General features: G+C 40.1%; 1 protein-coding gene across 4 annotated transcripts in view; it reads left to right on the top strand.

Annotated features, from left to right (window-relative positions):
* uba6 (ubiquitin like modifier activating enzyme 6) overlaps nucleotides 1-13,895 on the top strand; it is a 336,534-nt gene that overhangs the window by 23,616 nt on the left and 299,023 nt on the right. For all 4 annotated transcript variants that reach the window (XM_059970138.1, XM_059970139.1, XM_059970137.1 and 1 more), the window contains one exon: nucleotides 4,636-4,699. In XM_059970138.1, the coding sequence (XP_059826121.1) occupies nucleotides 4,659-4,699 (41 nt within the window). In that variant the 5' untranslated portion in view covers nucleotides 4,636-4,658. The remainder of the gene's footprint in view (nucleotides 1-4,635; nucleotides 4,700-13,895) is intronic.

The following is a 13,895-nucleotide window of genomic DNA, read 5'->3' as shown; positions in this document are numbered from 1 at the left end:
TTGAGGAACCAGTGAATTCTAAATTGTATCAAGACATTTTACAGGAGAATGTCAGGGTAGCAGTCGGTCACCTGAATCTTAATAGAAGTTGGATGATGCAACAATACAATGTTCCGAAACACAAGAGTAAATCAACAACAGGATGATTTAAATAGAAAATCCATGTTTTAAAATGGCCAAGTCAGACCTTAACCCAATTGAGGTAGTGTGGCATGACCTGAAGAGGGCTGTTCATGCAAGGTATCCTAGAAATATTGATTAATTGAAAAAGTTTTGTATGGAGAAATGGTGTAAGTTTTTTTTGCCCTTGTGCAAGTCTGGTCAGCAGCTATAGGAGTCATCTTGTGGGGGTTACTGCTGTTAAAGGAGGTTCTACGAGTTATTAAGTACAAGGGTTCACATCCTTTTTCCAGCCTGGACTATGAATGATTAAACAATGTATTCAATAAAGACATTGAAAGTACAATTGTTTGATGGGTTCCGGTGACATCATCATCCAGAATGGCAGCTTATGTCAATAGCTCCTCCGGAAAAACGCATATTTTGCCCGGTTAATCCATCAAATATAAGATCTTTCAAAAATATCTGAATTGATAAAAGGGGGGCGGGGGGAAGAATGGGGATAAAGAATGGAGATTTATGGAGATTTAAAAAAAGCATCACTGCGGAGCCTGTGGATGAGAGTGGTGTAGTGAGCGGCTCTCCTACCCGAATGTGTGGTAGTTTATCTTAACGATTGGCCTCGTTAAGATGAAGTGGCAAATATGAGAAAAATTCTGGAAGAGATACGGGAATTCCAAAAAGGTGTAAGACAGCAACTAAATGATATCAAGTCAGAGCTCGACAACATCAATCAAAAATAGCGGTGGCAGAGACACGAATTGAGAAATTGGAAGATTGAGTGCAAAACGTGGAACAGATACTAAGTAAGACGATAAAAATATTAAATCATCAAGTAAGTAAACTGCTTGACCAGAAGGGAAGATCATGACGGAAAAATGTCAGGATATACAATGTTCCCGAAGGAGCAGAGGGTTTGTCTATGATAGAGTTTGTAGGAAAGTTGCTGTGGGATGCGCTGCAGATTCCTTCGACTGTGGAGCTTGAAATTGAGAGAGTACATTGTGCGCTCGTCTTGAGGCCTACTGGAGACAGAGAAGATAAGCCACGCTCAATAGTAATTAGATTCCTTCGATACAATACCAAGGCGGAGATTCTGTGATGGGTCTGGGGAAAGGAGAGGGTATTTCTGCATGAGAAATTAATATATTTTGATCAAGATTACCTTCCCCCCAGCAGTCCTGCAGAAAAGTAAGGAATATTCTGAAATAAAACGAATATTAAAGCAAGGAAAGATTAGATTCCGAGCTCTGTATCCTGCTAAACTGCGAATGTTTTATACAGATGGGATGCAACTGTATCAGACAGTGGAAGAGGCAACTGCAGACATGAAGGCCAGAGGGTTGCCCGTCAGCATGATCAAACCGAGGGAAAGCATGGCTGAGCAATTATCCCACTCTGCTTGTGGAAAATAGTGAGAGAATTGAGATATCAGGGGACGGGAGGAGGGCGAGAGAAGTATGTCAGGAAGAGACTGTGAATTTTACAAAGACAGTCCTCACCCCCTCCAGAAGAGCCATAAGGTTTGGCTAACTTTAAAAGTGTTGATAAGCTAAACAGAAGCAAAAATAGATGGTGCTATACCTATCTCAAGAAATACTTATTATAATGTGGATTTTATATTACTCAATTATTCTTTTTTATTCATTCATTCCCTCCTTTTTCCCCACCTAAATGGGAATATATACTTGGGAGGAATACACATGGAAATCTTTTCTGTGTAAATGGGCATTGATTTGTTCATTTATGGGTACTGCAATGGGGGCCCTCAACTCACAGGTAGGAGGGGCTATTCCCCACAGCTAGACGTTTCCTCTCGCTCAACCCAGGGTCATCTACAGGAGACCTCAGCCTTGGAATCACACCTTCGTTGCCTTTTTTTTATTATTTGTGTTTCTTGGTTCTTACTTGTTCAGAGAGATCGATTAAGTTTTATTCTGCTAATTTCAATGATACATTGACAGATAAATACACATGGCTAAGGACTACGTAAACCATTTCTTTTAATGTCAATAGGCTGTTAAATCCAATCAAACGCAGTAAAATTCTATCCAAAATGAAAAAAAGAACAAACCCATGTAGTGTATTTACTGGAAAGTCACTTAAGTGATAATCAGCATGGAAAACTAAATAGAATGGGCTTCACTGATGTGTTTTTCTCCTCGTATAAATCAGGACATAGGAGGGGAGTTGCTATTATCTCAAGCTAGCTAAATTTTGAAAAAGTATTCGAAATGGGAGATAAGAATGGCAGATATATTCTGATAAGGGGGAACATAGACAGAAAATCAGTTACTCTATTGAATATATAGGCACCCCCAAGAAGTGATATTAGTTTCTTTCAGAAAATTACTAATATGGTAATGGAAACAGAATGTCTCCTGATATGTGGAGGAGACTTATATTTACAATTACAACCAAAGTTAGACTCTTCCAATAGAAAAACAAAATCCTTACATAAAAACGTTTTAAAGGATGTTGGTCTAATTGATATATGGAGGGACCTTTTCCCCAACAGAAGGGATTACACTCATTATTCTGCCCCCCATTCTGTATATACAAGAATAGACTATTTCATAACTTTTGGAAATGACAAATACAAAATAAACACCTGTGAAATTGGGACAATAGATGTAAGTGACCATGCAGCTATATATTTATCTGTTGATTTTGACCTACAACTAAAGAATTGTTGTTCTTTACAACTAAAGAATTTACTTGAAAGTAAATTCAAGTCTACTTAATGATCCCTACTTTAAGGAACAAACTAAAAAAGAAATTGGTCTTTACTTAGAATTCAATGATAATGGAGAGATTTCACCGCCCATTCTATGGGATACTCTGAAGGCTGTTTTAAGAGGGAAAATTATAGCAATATCTTCATTTAAGAAAAAATAAGGATAAAACATTAGAGGAATTACAAAATAGGCGGAAGGAACTAAAGAAAACCACAAATGGAATTTGGCACAGGATAAGTTAGAGGAAATTTTAAAAATTAGGAATGAAATTAATAGCTTGGCTATGCAAGAAATCAGGAAAAATTTAATGTTTCTAAAACAGACATTTTGAAAGTGGATCTAAGTGTATGAAAATACTGGTTTGGAAACTGGAAAAAAAAGATAGCAGAAAATACAATTCATAGAATTTGGGATCCAAGAACAAAAATGATTTAAAAAAAAGCTAAATTCAAGAATTTTTTGAAATCTTTTACAAAACTCTATATTCCAAAGTTCCAGGGGGAAGTATAACCCAAATTGACACCTTCCTGAATTCTCTAGAGTTACCCACTTTAAGTGAAGAACAAAATAGAAGGATGACTGCTGACATAAAGAAGTTGAACTAAAAGCTGCAATTAGTAGGCTTAAATTAAGCAAGTCACCAGGATCAGATGGGTATATGGCCTCGTGGTACAAAGAATTTAAAAACGAGTTAACTCCTGTCTTATGCCCCACACTGAACTGGGCTCTAAAAAAGGCACAAATGCCACCCAGCTGGAAAGAAGCAATAATCTCTGCTATACTGAAAGATGGCATGGATAAAATGGAATGTGGGTCATTTAGACCAATATCCATTCTTAACGTAGATCAGGGGTGTCAAACTACTGGCCCGTGGCATGATCTGGGGGAAAAGAAGTATATTCACGACCATTTATTATGTATCAGTACGGCAGCCGTACAATAAGCAGCAGTTAATCACCTGCTGTGCATAAGCACCTACCACCCTGCACTGAAGTGCTTCCCTTACGCACTGGTGAAATATAATGCGGAATTATAGTCTGCCTGTGGTTGAGCAGTCCATATATACTGCTGTGCCTAAAAGGTAAATACAAACTTAAGTTGGCACTCTCTTTATAGTGTGATAGAGCAAAACCCATTATTTATAATGTATCTGAAACCTTGAATCATTGTTCTTTCATTCTGATAAGCTACTGTTTCTGAATTAGTTGTTACAGTGGGGGCTGTTAATAGAGTTCTTGATAGTCCTTGGTCAATTTCCATCTACTGTTTGGTTTCCTTACTAGCCAAATGTGTAAGCTGTTAGAGGAGAACTGGCAAGAATCATTATCCTCCATTCATTCTGTTGTCTGCCCATTGGACTGCCTGGACCCCCAGCAGGTGTGCTACACTCACAGTACATAAAAGTAGAAGTAACATTTACTTACTGAATTCACACCCTTTTATTGCAGGTACTCTCATAACATTTAAGGAAAACTCTGAATGAACACTTGAAAGCAAAACAATGAAGGCTTAGAAACAATTGCTAGGAAATGGGATAAGTGTTTGATGACCATGTTGCATCTGATGGCCTATTTATGTTCTCATACAGTTCTATAATTAAATGAAATGTAATGTTGACATGAATTTCTCTTTTCTAATTTTTTTCTTTTATTTCATTTGCTCAAAACTCTGTTATTTGAATGTATTTATTTCAATTTATGAAAATTATTAAAACAAACAAAATTATTAGAAATAGAGTCAAAGGAAGAGTTGAATTATTTTGAAATTTTTTTTGCAGTTTTTGGTCAATTACAACACAAAATGGCAGCTGACAATATGGAAATTGATGATTCCCTTTACAGGTAAGTTAAGAACATACAAACTTGACAAGAAGTTAAAGTATTTTTGACTCAATGAATTAATAGCTACTCTTTTGCAAGGTACATTGGTTATTCAGACTTTTCAGTGGGTTGCCAAGAGTTCCAGTCCTTCCTCAGTTTTAACAGTCTTCTGGAACTTGCACGTTCCAATGTCTCGGTGGTTACAACCAGCCCTTACCTGAGCTGATGAATTCTAATGGAGAATGACTGATATAATTTTGAATTCTGTCTGTTTAATTTTTCTTTCCTGAGTGAGAGCAGTGGGAGTCAGATATTTTCCCTTTCTGCCAGCTAACTACAATTGGGATAAATTAAGCACAGCTGTAGCAAGCTTTTTTATTCAGCACATTGTTTCAGAAATTACAAATGTTTAATAAGATAATCCTATCACACACTGCTCTTTTCTGCATCCTTTGTTTGGCCTTCCATGGGATCATACAAGATCTGGCTATCTGAACAGATTTGTTTCTCCTCTCCATTTCTGAGCTGAAAGGATAGCACTGTTTCCCTTTTCACAGCTGCTACCTGTCCTCCTGAGCATTAGTGATTTCTGACCTCGTGATTTGTGTTTTCATTTAGATGAAACTGTTCTGAAATACAAACTGGGTAGGATATATACTATAACTGGCTGGGTAATAGAAACTGTTGATGAAAAAAGGGAGTTTTGGGTTCAATTGTGTAGATCCCTGAAAGTCACTACACAGGTCGATACGGTGGTGAAAGGTCCAGGAAATGTTTGCCTTCATTCGCCATACCACAGAATATAGGAACTGGGGTATGGTGTTGCAACATAATACAACAGTGGTTAGGCCACACCAGGGGTATTGTATACAGTACTGATTACCACAGTATGGTAAGGATGTGATTGTTCTGGAGAAGGTGCATTGCAGACTCACGAGGATGTTGCTGGGGACTGGAGCATTATGGTTTTGAAGGCGAGACGAGTTTGTTTTCCCTGAAGTAGGCTGGAAGTAACCTGAAAGAGACTATCCACAGCTCTCATCATCTTATACACCTCTGTCAGGTCACCTCTCATCCTCCGTCGCTCCAAGGAGAAAAGGCCAAGTTCTCTCAACCTATTCTCATAAGGCATGCTCCCCAGTCCAGGCAACATCCTTGTAAATCTCCTCTGCACCCTTACTACAGTTTCCACATACTTCCTGTAGTGAGCTGACCAGAACTGAGCACAGTACTCCAAGTAGGGTCTGACCAGAGTCCTATATAGCTGCAACATTATCTCTCGGCTCCTAAATTCAATTCCACAATTGATGAAGGCCAATACACTGTATGCCGCCTTAACCATAGAGTCAACCTGCGCAGCTCTTTTGAGTGTCCTATGGACTCGGACCTCAAAACCCCTCTGATCCTCCACAGTACCAAGAGTTTTAACAGTGATACTATATTCTGCCATCATATTTGAACTTCACACTTATCAGGGTTGAACTCCATTTGCCACTTCTCGGCCCAGTTTTCACTGTCCCGCTGTAACCTCTGAGAACTGTCCACACTATCCACAACACCTCCAAACTTTGTGTCATAAGCAAACTTACTAACTCATCCCTCCATTTCCTCATCCAGGTCATTTATAAAACATCACTAAGGGTAAGGGTCCCAGAACAGATTCCTGAGACACATCACTGGTCACTGACCTCCATACAAAACATGACCCGTCTACAACCACTCTTTGCCTTCTGTGGGCAAGCCAGTTCTCGATCCACAAAGCAATGTCCCCTTGGATCCCATGCCTCCTTACTTTCTCTATAAGCTTTGTATGAGGTGCCTTATCAAATGCTTTGCTGAAATCCATATACACTACATCTACTGCTCTTCCTTCATCAATGTGTTTAGTCACATCCTCAAAATTCAGTCAAGCACGTAAGGCACCACCTGCACTTGATAAAGCTATGCTGGCTATTCCTAGTCATATTATACCTCTCCAAATGTTCATAAATCCTGCCTCTCAGGATCTTCCCTATCAACTTACCAACCAGAGAAGTAAGACTGACTGGACTGTAATTTCCTGGGCCATCTCTGCTCCCTTTCTTGAATAAAGGAACAACATTCGCAGCCCTCCAATCGTCTAGAACCTCTGCCATCCCCATTGATGATGCAAAGGTTATCACCAGAGGCTCAACAGTCTCCGCTCTCGCCTCCCACAGTAGCCTGGGGTACATCTCATCTGGTCCCGGCAACTTTATGCTTTCCAAAAGCTCCAGCACGTCCTCTTTCTTAATACTTACATGCTCAAGCTTTTCAGTCCACTACAAGTCATCACTATAACCATATAACTATATAACAATCACAGCACGGAAACAGGCCATCTCGGCCCTCCTAGTCTGTGCCGAACTCTTAATCTCACCTAATCCCACCTACCCGCACTCAGCCCATAGCCCTCCACTCCTTTCCTGTCCATATACCTATCCAATTTTACCTTAAATGACACAACTGAACTGGCCTCTACTACTTCTACAGGAAGCTCATTCCACACAGCTATCACTCTCTGAGTAAAGAAATACCCCCTCGTGTTTCCCTTAAACTTCTGCCCCCTAACTCTCAAATCATGTCCTCTCGTTTGAATCTCCCCTACTCTCAATGGAAACAGCCTATTCACATCAACTCTATCTAACCCTCTCAAAATTTTAAATACCTCGATCAAATCCCCCCCTCAACCTTCTACGCTCCAATGAATAGAGACCTAACTTGTTCAACCTTTCTCTGTAACTTAAGTGCTGAAACCCAGGTAACATCCTAGTAAATCGTCTCTGCACTCTCTCTAATTTATTGATATCTTTCCTATAATTCGGTGACCAGAACTGCACACAATATTCTAAATTTGGCCTTACCAATGCCTTGTACAATTTAAACATTACATTCCAACTTCTGTACTCAATGCTTTGATTTATAAAGGCCAGCATTCCAAAAGCCTTCTTCACCACCCTATCTACATGAGACTCCACCTTCAGGGAACTATGCACTGTTATTACTAGATCTCTCAGTTCCTCTGCATTTCTCAATGCCCTACCATTTACCCTGTATGTTCTATTTGGATTATTCCTGCCAAAATGTAGAACCTCACACTTCTCAGCATTAAACTCCATCTGCCAACGTTCAGCCCGTTCTTCTAACCGGCATAAATCTCCCTGCAAGCTTTGAAAACCCACCTCATTATCCACAACACCTCCTACCTTAGTATCATCGGCATACTTACTAATCCAATTTACCACCCCATCATCCAGATCATTAATGTATATGACAAACACCACTGGATCCAGTACAGATCCCTGAGGCACCCTGCTAGTCACCGGCCTCCATCCCGATAAACAATTATCCACCACTACTCTCTGGCATCTCCCATCTAGCCACTGTTGAATCCATTTTATTACTCCAGCATTAATACCTAATGACTGAACCTTCTTAACTAACCTTCCATGTGGAACTTTGTCAAAGGCCTTGCTGAAGTCCATATAGACTACATCCACTGCCTTACCTTCGTCAACATTCCTCGTAACTTCTTCAAAAAATTCAATGTTTGTCAAACATGACCTTCCACGCACAAATCCATGCTGGCTACTCCTAATCAGATCCTGTCTATCCAGATAATTATTAATACTATCTCTAAGAATACTTTCCATTAATTTACCCACCACTGATGTCAAACTGACTGGTCTATAATTGCTAGGGTTACTTCTAGAACCCTTTTTAAACAATGGAACCACATGAGCAATACGCCAATCCTCCGGCATAATCCCCGTTTCTAATGACATCTTAAAGATCTCCGTCAGAGCTCCTGCTATTTCTACACAAACTTCCCTCAAGGTCCTGGGGAATATCCTGTCAGGACCTGGAGATTTATCCACTTTTAAATTTCTTAAAAGCGCCAGTACTTCCACCTCTTTAATTGTCATAGGTTCCATGACTTCCTTACTTATTTCCCACACCTTACACAATTCAATATCCTTCTCCTTAGTGAATACAGAAGAGAAGAAATCGTTCAAAATCTCTCCCATCTCCCTCGGCTCCACACATAGCTGACCATTCTGATTCTCTAAGGGGCCAATTTTATCCCTCACTATCCTCTTGCTTTTAATATAACTGTAGAAACCTTTCAGATTTACTTTCACCTTATTTGCCAAACCAACCTCGTATCTTCTTTTAGCTTTTCTAATCTCTTTCTTAAGATTCCTTTTACATTCTTTATATTCCTCGAGCAATTCCTTTACTCCATGCTGCCTATATCTATTGTAGACATCCCTCTTTTTCCGAACCAAATTTCTAATATCCCTTGAAAACCATGGTGCTTTCAAACCTGTAACCTTTCCTTTCAACCTAACAGGAACATAAAGATTCTGTACCCTCATAATTTTACCCTTAAATGACCTCCATTTCTCTATTACATCCTTCCCATAAAACAACTTGACCCAATCCACTCTCTCTAAATCCCTTCGCATCTCCTCAAAGTTAGCCTTTCTCCAATCAAAAATCTCAACTCTAGGTCCTGTCCTGTCCTTCTCCATAATTATATTGAAGCTAATGCTATTGTGATCACTGGACCCGAAGTGCTCCCCAACACATACATCTGTCAGCTGACCTATCGCATTCCCTAACAGGAGATCCAACACTGCCCCATCTCTAGTCGGTACTTCTATGTATTGTTGCAAAAAACTATCCCGCACACATTTCACAAACTCTAAACCATCCAGCCCTTTTACAGAATGAGCTTCCCAAGATCCAAGATCACCAAGATCCTTTTCCATAGTGAATACTGAAGTAAAGAATGAGTACCTTTACAATTTCCTCCGGTTCCATACACTCTTCCCCACTGTCACACTTGATAAGTCCTATTCTTTCACGTCACCATGTTTCTTGGTGTTCACCTGACAGAGAATCTAACCTGGTCCTTCAACCCCAGCTCCATAGCAATGAAAGCCCAGCAGCGTCTCTACTTTCTGCGAAGGCTGAGGAAAGTCCATCTCCCACCCCACCCCCCCCCATCCTCATCACACTCTACAGGGGTTGTATTGAGAGCATCCTGAGCAGCTGCATCACTGCCTGGTTCGGAAATTGCACTATCTCGGATTGCAAGACCCTGCAGCGGATAGTGAGGTCAGCTGAGAAGATCATCGGGGTTTCTCTTCCTGCCATCACAGATATGTACACTACATGCTGCATCTGCAATGCAAACAGCATTATGAAGGACCCCATGCACCCCTCATACAATCTCTTCTCCCTCCTGCCGTCTGGGAAAAGGCTCAGAAGCATTCGGTCTCTCACGACCAGACTATGTAACAGTTGCTTTCCCCAAGCTATCAGACTCCTCAATACCCGAAGCCTGGACTGACACCGTGCCCTATTGTCCTGTTTATTATTTATTTTAATGCCTGCTCTGTTTTTGTGCACTTTATGCAGTCCTGTGTAGGTCTGTAGTCTAGTGTAGCTTTCTCTTTTTTTTTTACGTAGTTCAGTCTAGTTCTTGTACTGTGTCATGTAACACCATGGTCCTGAAAAACATCTCATTTTTACTATGTACTGTACCAGCAGTTATGGTCGAAATGACAATAAAAGTGACTTGACTTATCTTCTTGCTGTTCACATACTTGTAGAATGTCTTGGGGTTTTCCTTAATCCTGGTGAAAAAACTCAAACCAGACTACTGTCCTTCAGAAATCTGATCCTGCCTAGCTCTTGTGAATCTTCCATTGCATCCAACTGGACAGAAAGTTACAATATGTACCAAAAGAATCCTGATAGGCTGACATAACATTCCTAAATTGGACATCATGGCTTCTTACTTTTAGCCAAAGCCAAAATACACTTATTAAAAGGACTCACTGCTTTTGCAGAAAAGTGTTAAAATAAAAATACCTCACTGCATGGCAGTAGAAATCTTAACCAGGGCATTTATGAGAAAATTCACTGATCAATTACATGTCTGTAGATAATTATATAAGACACAAACCAGCACCGGAAAGTTAAACCACAAGAAAAATAACAATTTTGTACCCTGATGCAACATTTTCCCCTTTAGAATGCAGAGGTAGAAAAACTTGCAGTACCTTTTATTAAAAATTCACCCTGAGTTTTGAAAACATCAAAGGATATGTATTTAATTATGTCTTGTCAGGTGGATTGTCCTTATGAGTAGGTACACTCACATGAGTTTGAACAGCTTTATTAATGAGGCCACTTGTACAGTAACTTAGAGATAAATAATAATGGGACACCAGGGCTAATGTTATAACTCATGACATCAAGTACCTCCAACTTCCAGGCTTTGATTTGATCGAAGTCATAAAGATGCCATCCATCAGATTGATGGATTAAGACACAGGAGCGGAATTAGGCCATTTGGCCCATCAAGTGTGCTTCGCCAATTCATCATGGCCGTTCCATTTATCCCTCAACCCCATTCTCATGCCTTCTCCTCGTAACCTTTCACACTCTGACTAATTAGGAACCTATCAACCTCCACCTTAAATGTACCCAGTGACCTCACCTCCGCATCTGCTGAGGCAAGGAATTCTGCTGATTCACCACCCTCTGGCGAAAGAAATTCCTCCTCATCTTTTTTCTAAAGGGATGTCCCTTTGTTTTGGATTGTGCCCTCTGGTCTTAGACTACCCCACAATAGGATACGTCTTCCTCACATTCACTCTAACAATATCAAGGCCTTCCAACATTCGATAGGTTTCAATGAGGTCACCCCTCATTCTTCTGAATTTCAGTGAGTACAGGCCCAGAGCAATTAAATGCTCTTCGTAGGCAAGTCCTTCAATCCTGGAGTCATTTTCATGAACCTGCTTTGAACTGTCTTCCAACGTAAGGGGCCCAGAACCACTCTGGGTACTCCAAAGGAGGCCTCACTAGTGCCTTATAAAGCCTCAACATTGCATCCATACTTATATAAGACCATAAGATTTAGGAGCAGAAGTAGGCTATTTGGCCCATTCAATCATGGGCTGATCCACTTCATCCGGTCATCCCCACTCCCCTGCTTTCACCCCATACTCTTTGATGCCCTGGCTAATGAACTTACCTACCTTTGCCTTAAATACTCCCAATGACTTTGCCTCCACAGCTGCTCGTGGCAACAAATTCCACAGATTTACCACCCTTTGACTAAAGTAGTTTCTCCATATCTCAGTTCTAAAAGGACATCCTTCAATCCTGAAGTTGTGCCCTCTTGTCCTAGAATCCCCTACCATGAGAAATAACTTTGCCATATCTAATCTGTTCAGGCCATTTAACATTTGGAATGTTTCTATGAGTTCCCCCCCTCATTCTCCTGAACTCCAGGGAATACAACCCAAGAGCTGCCAGATGTTCTTCATATGTTAACCCTTTCATTTCTGGAATCATTCTCGTGAATCTTCTCTGAACCCTCTCCAATGTCAGTACATCCTTTCTAATATAGGGAGCCCAAAACTGCACACAATACTCCAAGTGTGGTCTCCGAGTGCCTTACAGATCCTCAACATTGCACCCTGGCTCTTATATCCTATACCTCTGGAAATGAATGCCAACATTGCATTTGCCGCCTTCAGAACTGATTCAGCCTGCAGGTCAACCTTTAGGGCATCTTGCACAAGGACTCCCAAGTCCCTTTGCATCTCTGCTTTTTGAGTTCTCTCTTCATCTAAATAATAGTCTGTTTATTTCTTTCACCAAAGTGCATGACCATACACTTTCCAACGTTGTATTTCATTTGCCACTACTTTGCCCATTCCCCTAAACTATCTAAGTCTCTCTGCAGACTATTTTCTAGTCCTCTTTTAAACGAATGCTAACATCACATCGCACATCTCAACCCATGTTCTCATATTTTCTCCGCAAAACCTTTAATGCTATGATTAATTTAGCTTCTATCAACCTCTGCCTTAAATATACACAGTGACTTGGTCTGCCCGGCTGTCTGGCATTGAATTCTATAGATTCATACCCTTCTGGCTAATGTTCCTTTTAAGTTGTGTGCGTGTACACATCTTTTGCCACTAGCACACAAAGGAATTTAAACTGCACAGAAGGTTGGTACCCTCTACCTTGTTGTCATGTTAACATTTTAGAGAGGGAGGGAGAGCAGCCAGATGTCTTGGTAGCTATTGATACCGATGACATAGGAAGGTAAATCAATGAGACCTTGAAAGAATTTAGCAAAAAAAGATTAGAATTCAAACTCTGTACCCTGCTAAACTTCGAGTGTTTTATGATGACGGGACGCAATTGTACTAGACAGTGGATGAGGTGACAACAGACATAAAAGCTAGAGGGTTGCCCGTCAGCATGACCAAACCGAAGGAAAGCCTGGCAGAGGAATTATCCCGCTCCACTTGGGAAATAGTGCAAGAATTGAGAAGGCAGGAGACGGGAGGAGGCCGAGAGAAGTATATCAGGAAGAGACTGGGAGTTTCCCAAAGACAGTCCTCACTCCCTTCAGAAGAGCCATAAGATTTGGCCAACTTTAAAAATGTTGAGAAGATAAATGGAAGCAAAAATAGACGGTGATATACCTATCTCGAGAAATACTTCTTATAATGTGGATTTTATATTACTTAGTTGTTATTCTTTATTTGCTCACTTACTCCTTTTTCCCTACCAAAATGAGAATATATATATATGTGTGTGTGTGTGTGTGTATGTATGTATCTATCTATTTAGGAGGAATACACAGGGAGATCTTTTCTGTGTATTGGATTTGTTCACTGACTTTTATGAATACTGTAATGGGGACCCTCAACTCACAAGTAGGAGGGGTTATCCCCCACAGCTAGACATTTCCTCTAGCTCAACGCAGGGTCATCTGCTAGAGACCTCGGCCTTGGAATCACACGTTCGTTGCCATTTGTGTTATTATTTGCATTTCTTGGTTCTTATTTGTTCAGGGAGTAGATCGATTAAGTTTTATTCTAATTTCAATGATACATTGACAGTTAAATATAGATGGCTAAGGACAAGATAAAGTTAATTTCTTTTAATGTCAATGGGCTATTAAATCCAATCAAACATAATAGAATTTTATCCAAAAAGAAAAAAGAATAAGCCCATGAAGTATATTTACAGGAAACTCATTTAAGTGATAATGAGCATAAAAAACTAAAGAGAATGGGTTTCAATAATTTATTTTTCTCCTCATATAAATTAGGACATCAGAGAGTAAGCTAAATTTTGAAAAAGTATTTGAAAT

Source organism: Hypanus sabinus, chromosome 5, assembly GCF_030144855.1.
Source record: "Hypanus sabinus isolate sHypSab1 chromosome 5, sHypSab1.hap1, whole genome shotgun sequence".
Lineage (NCBI taxonomy): Eukaryota > Metazoa > Chordata > Chondrichthyes > Myliobatiformes > Dasyatidae > Hypanus > Hypanus sabinus.
Note: the sequence above shows the minus strand (reverse complement) of the source record. Positions and strands in the feature narration are given on the sequence as shown.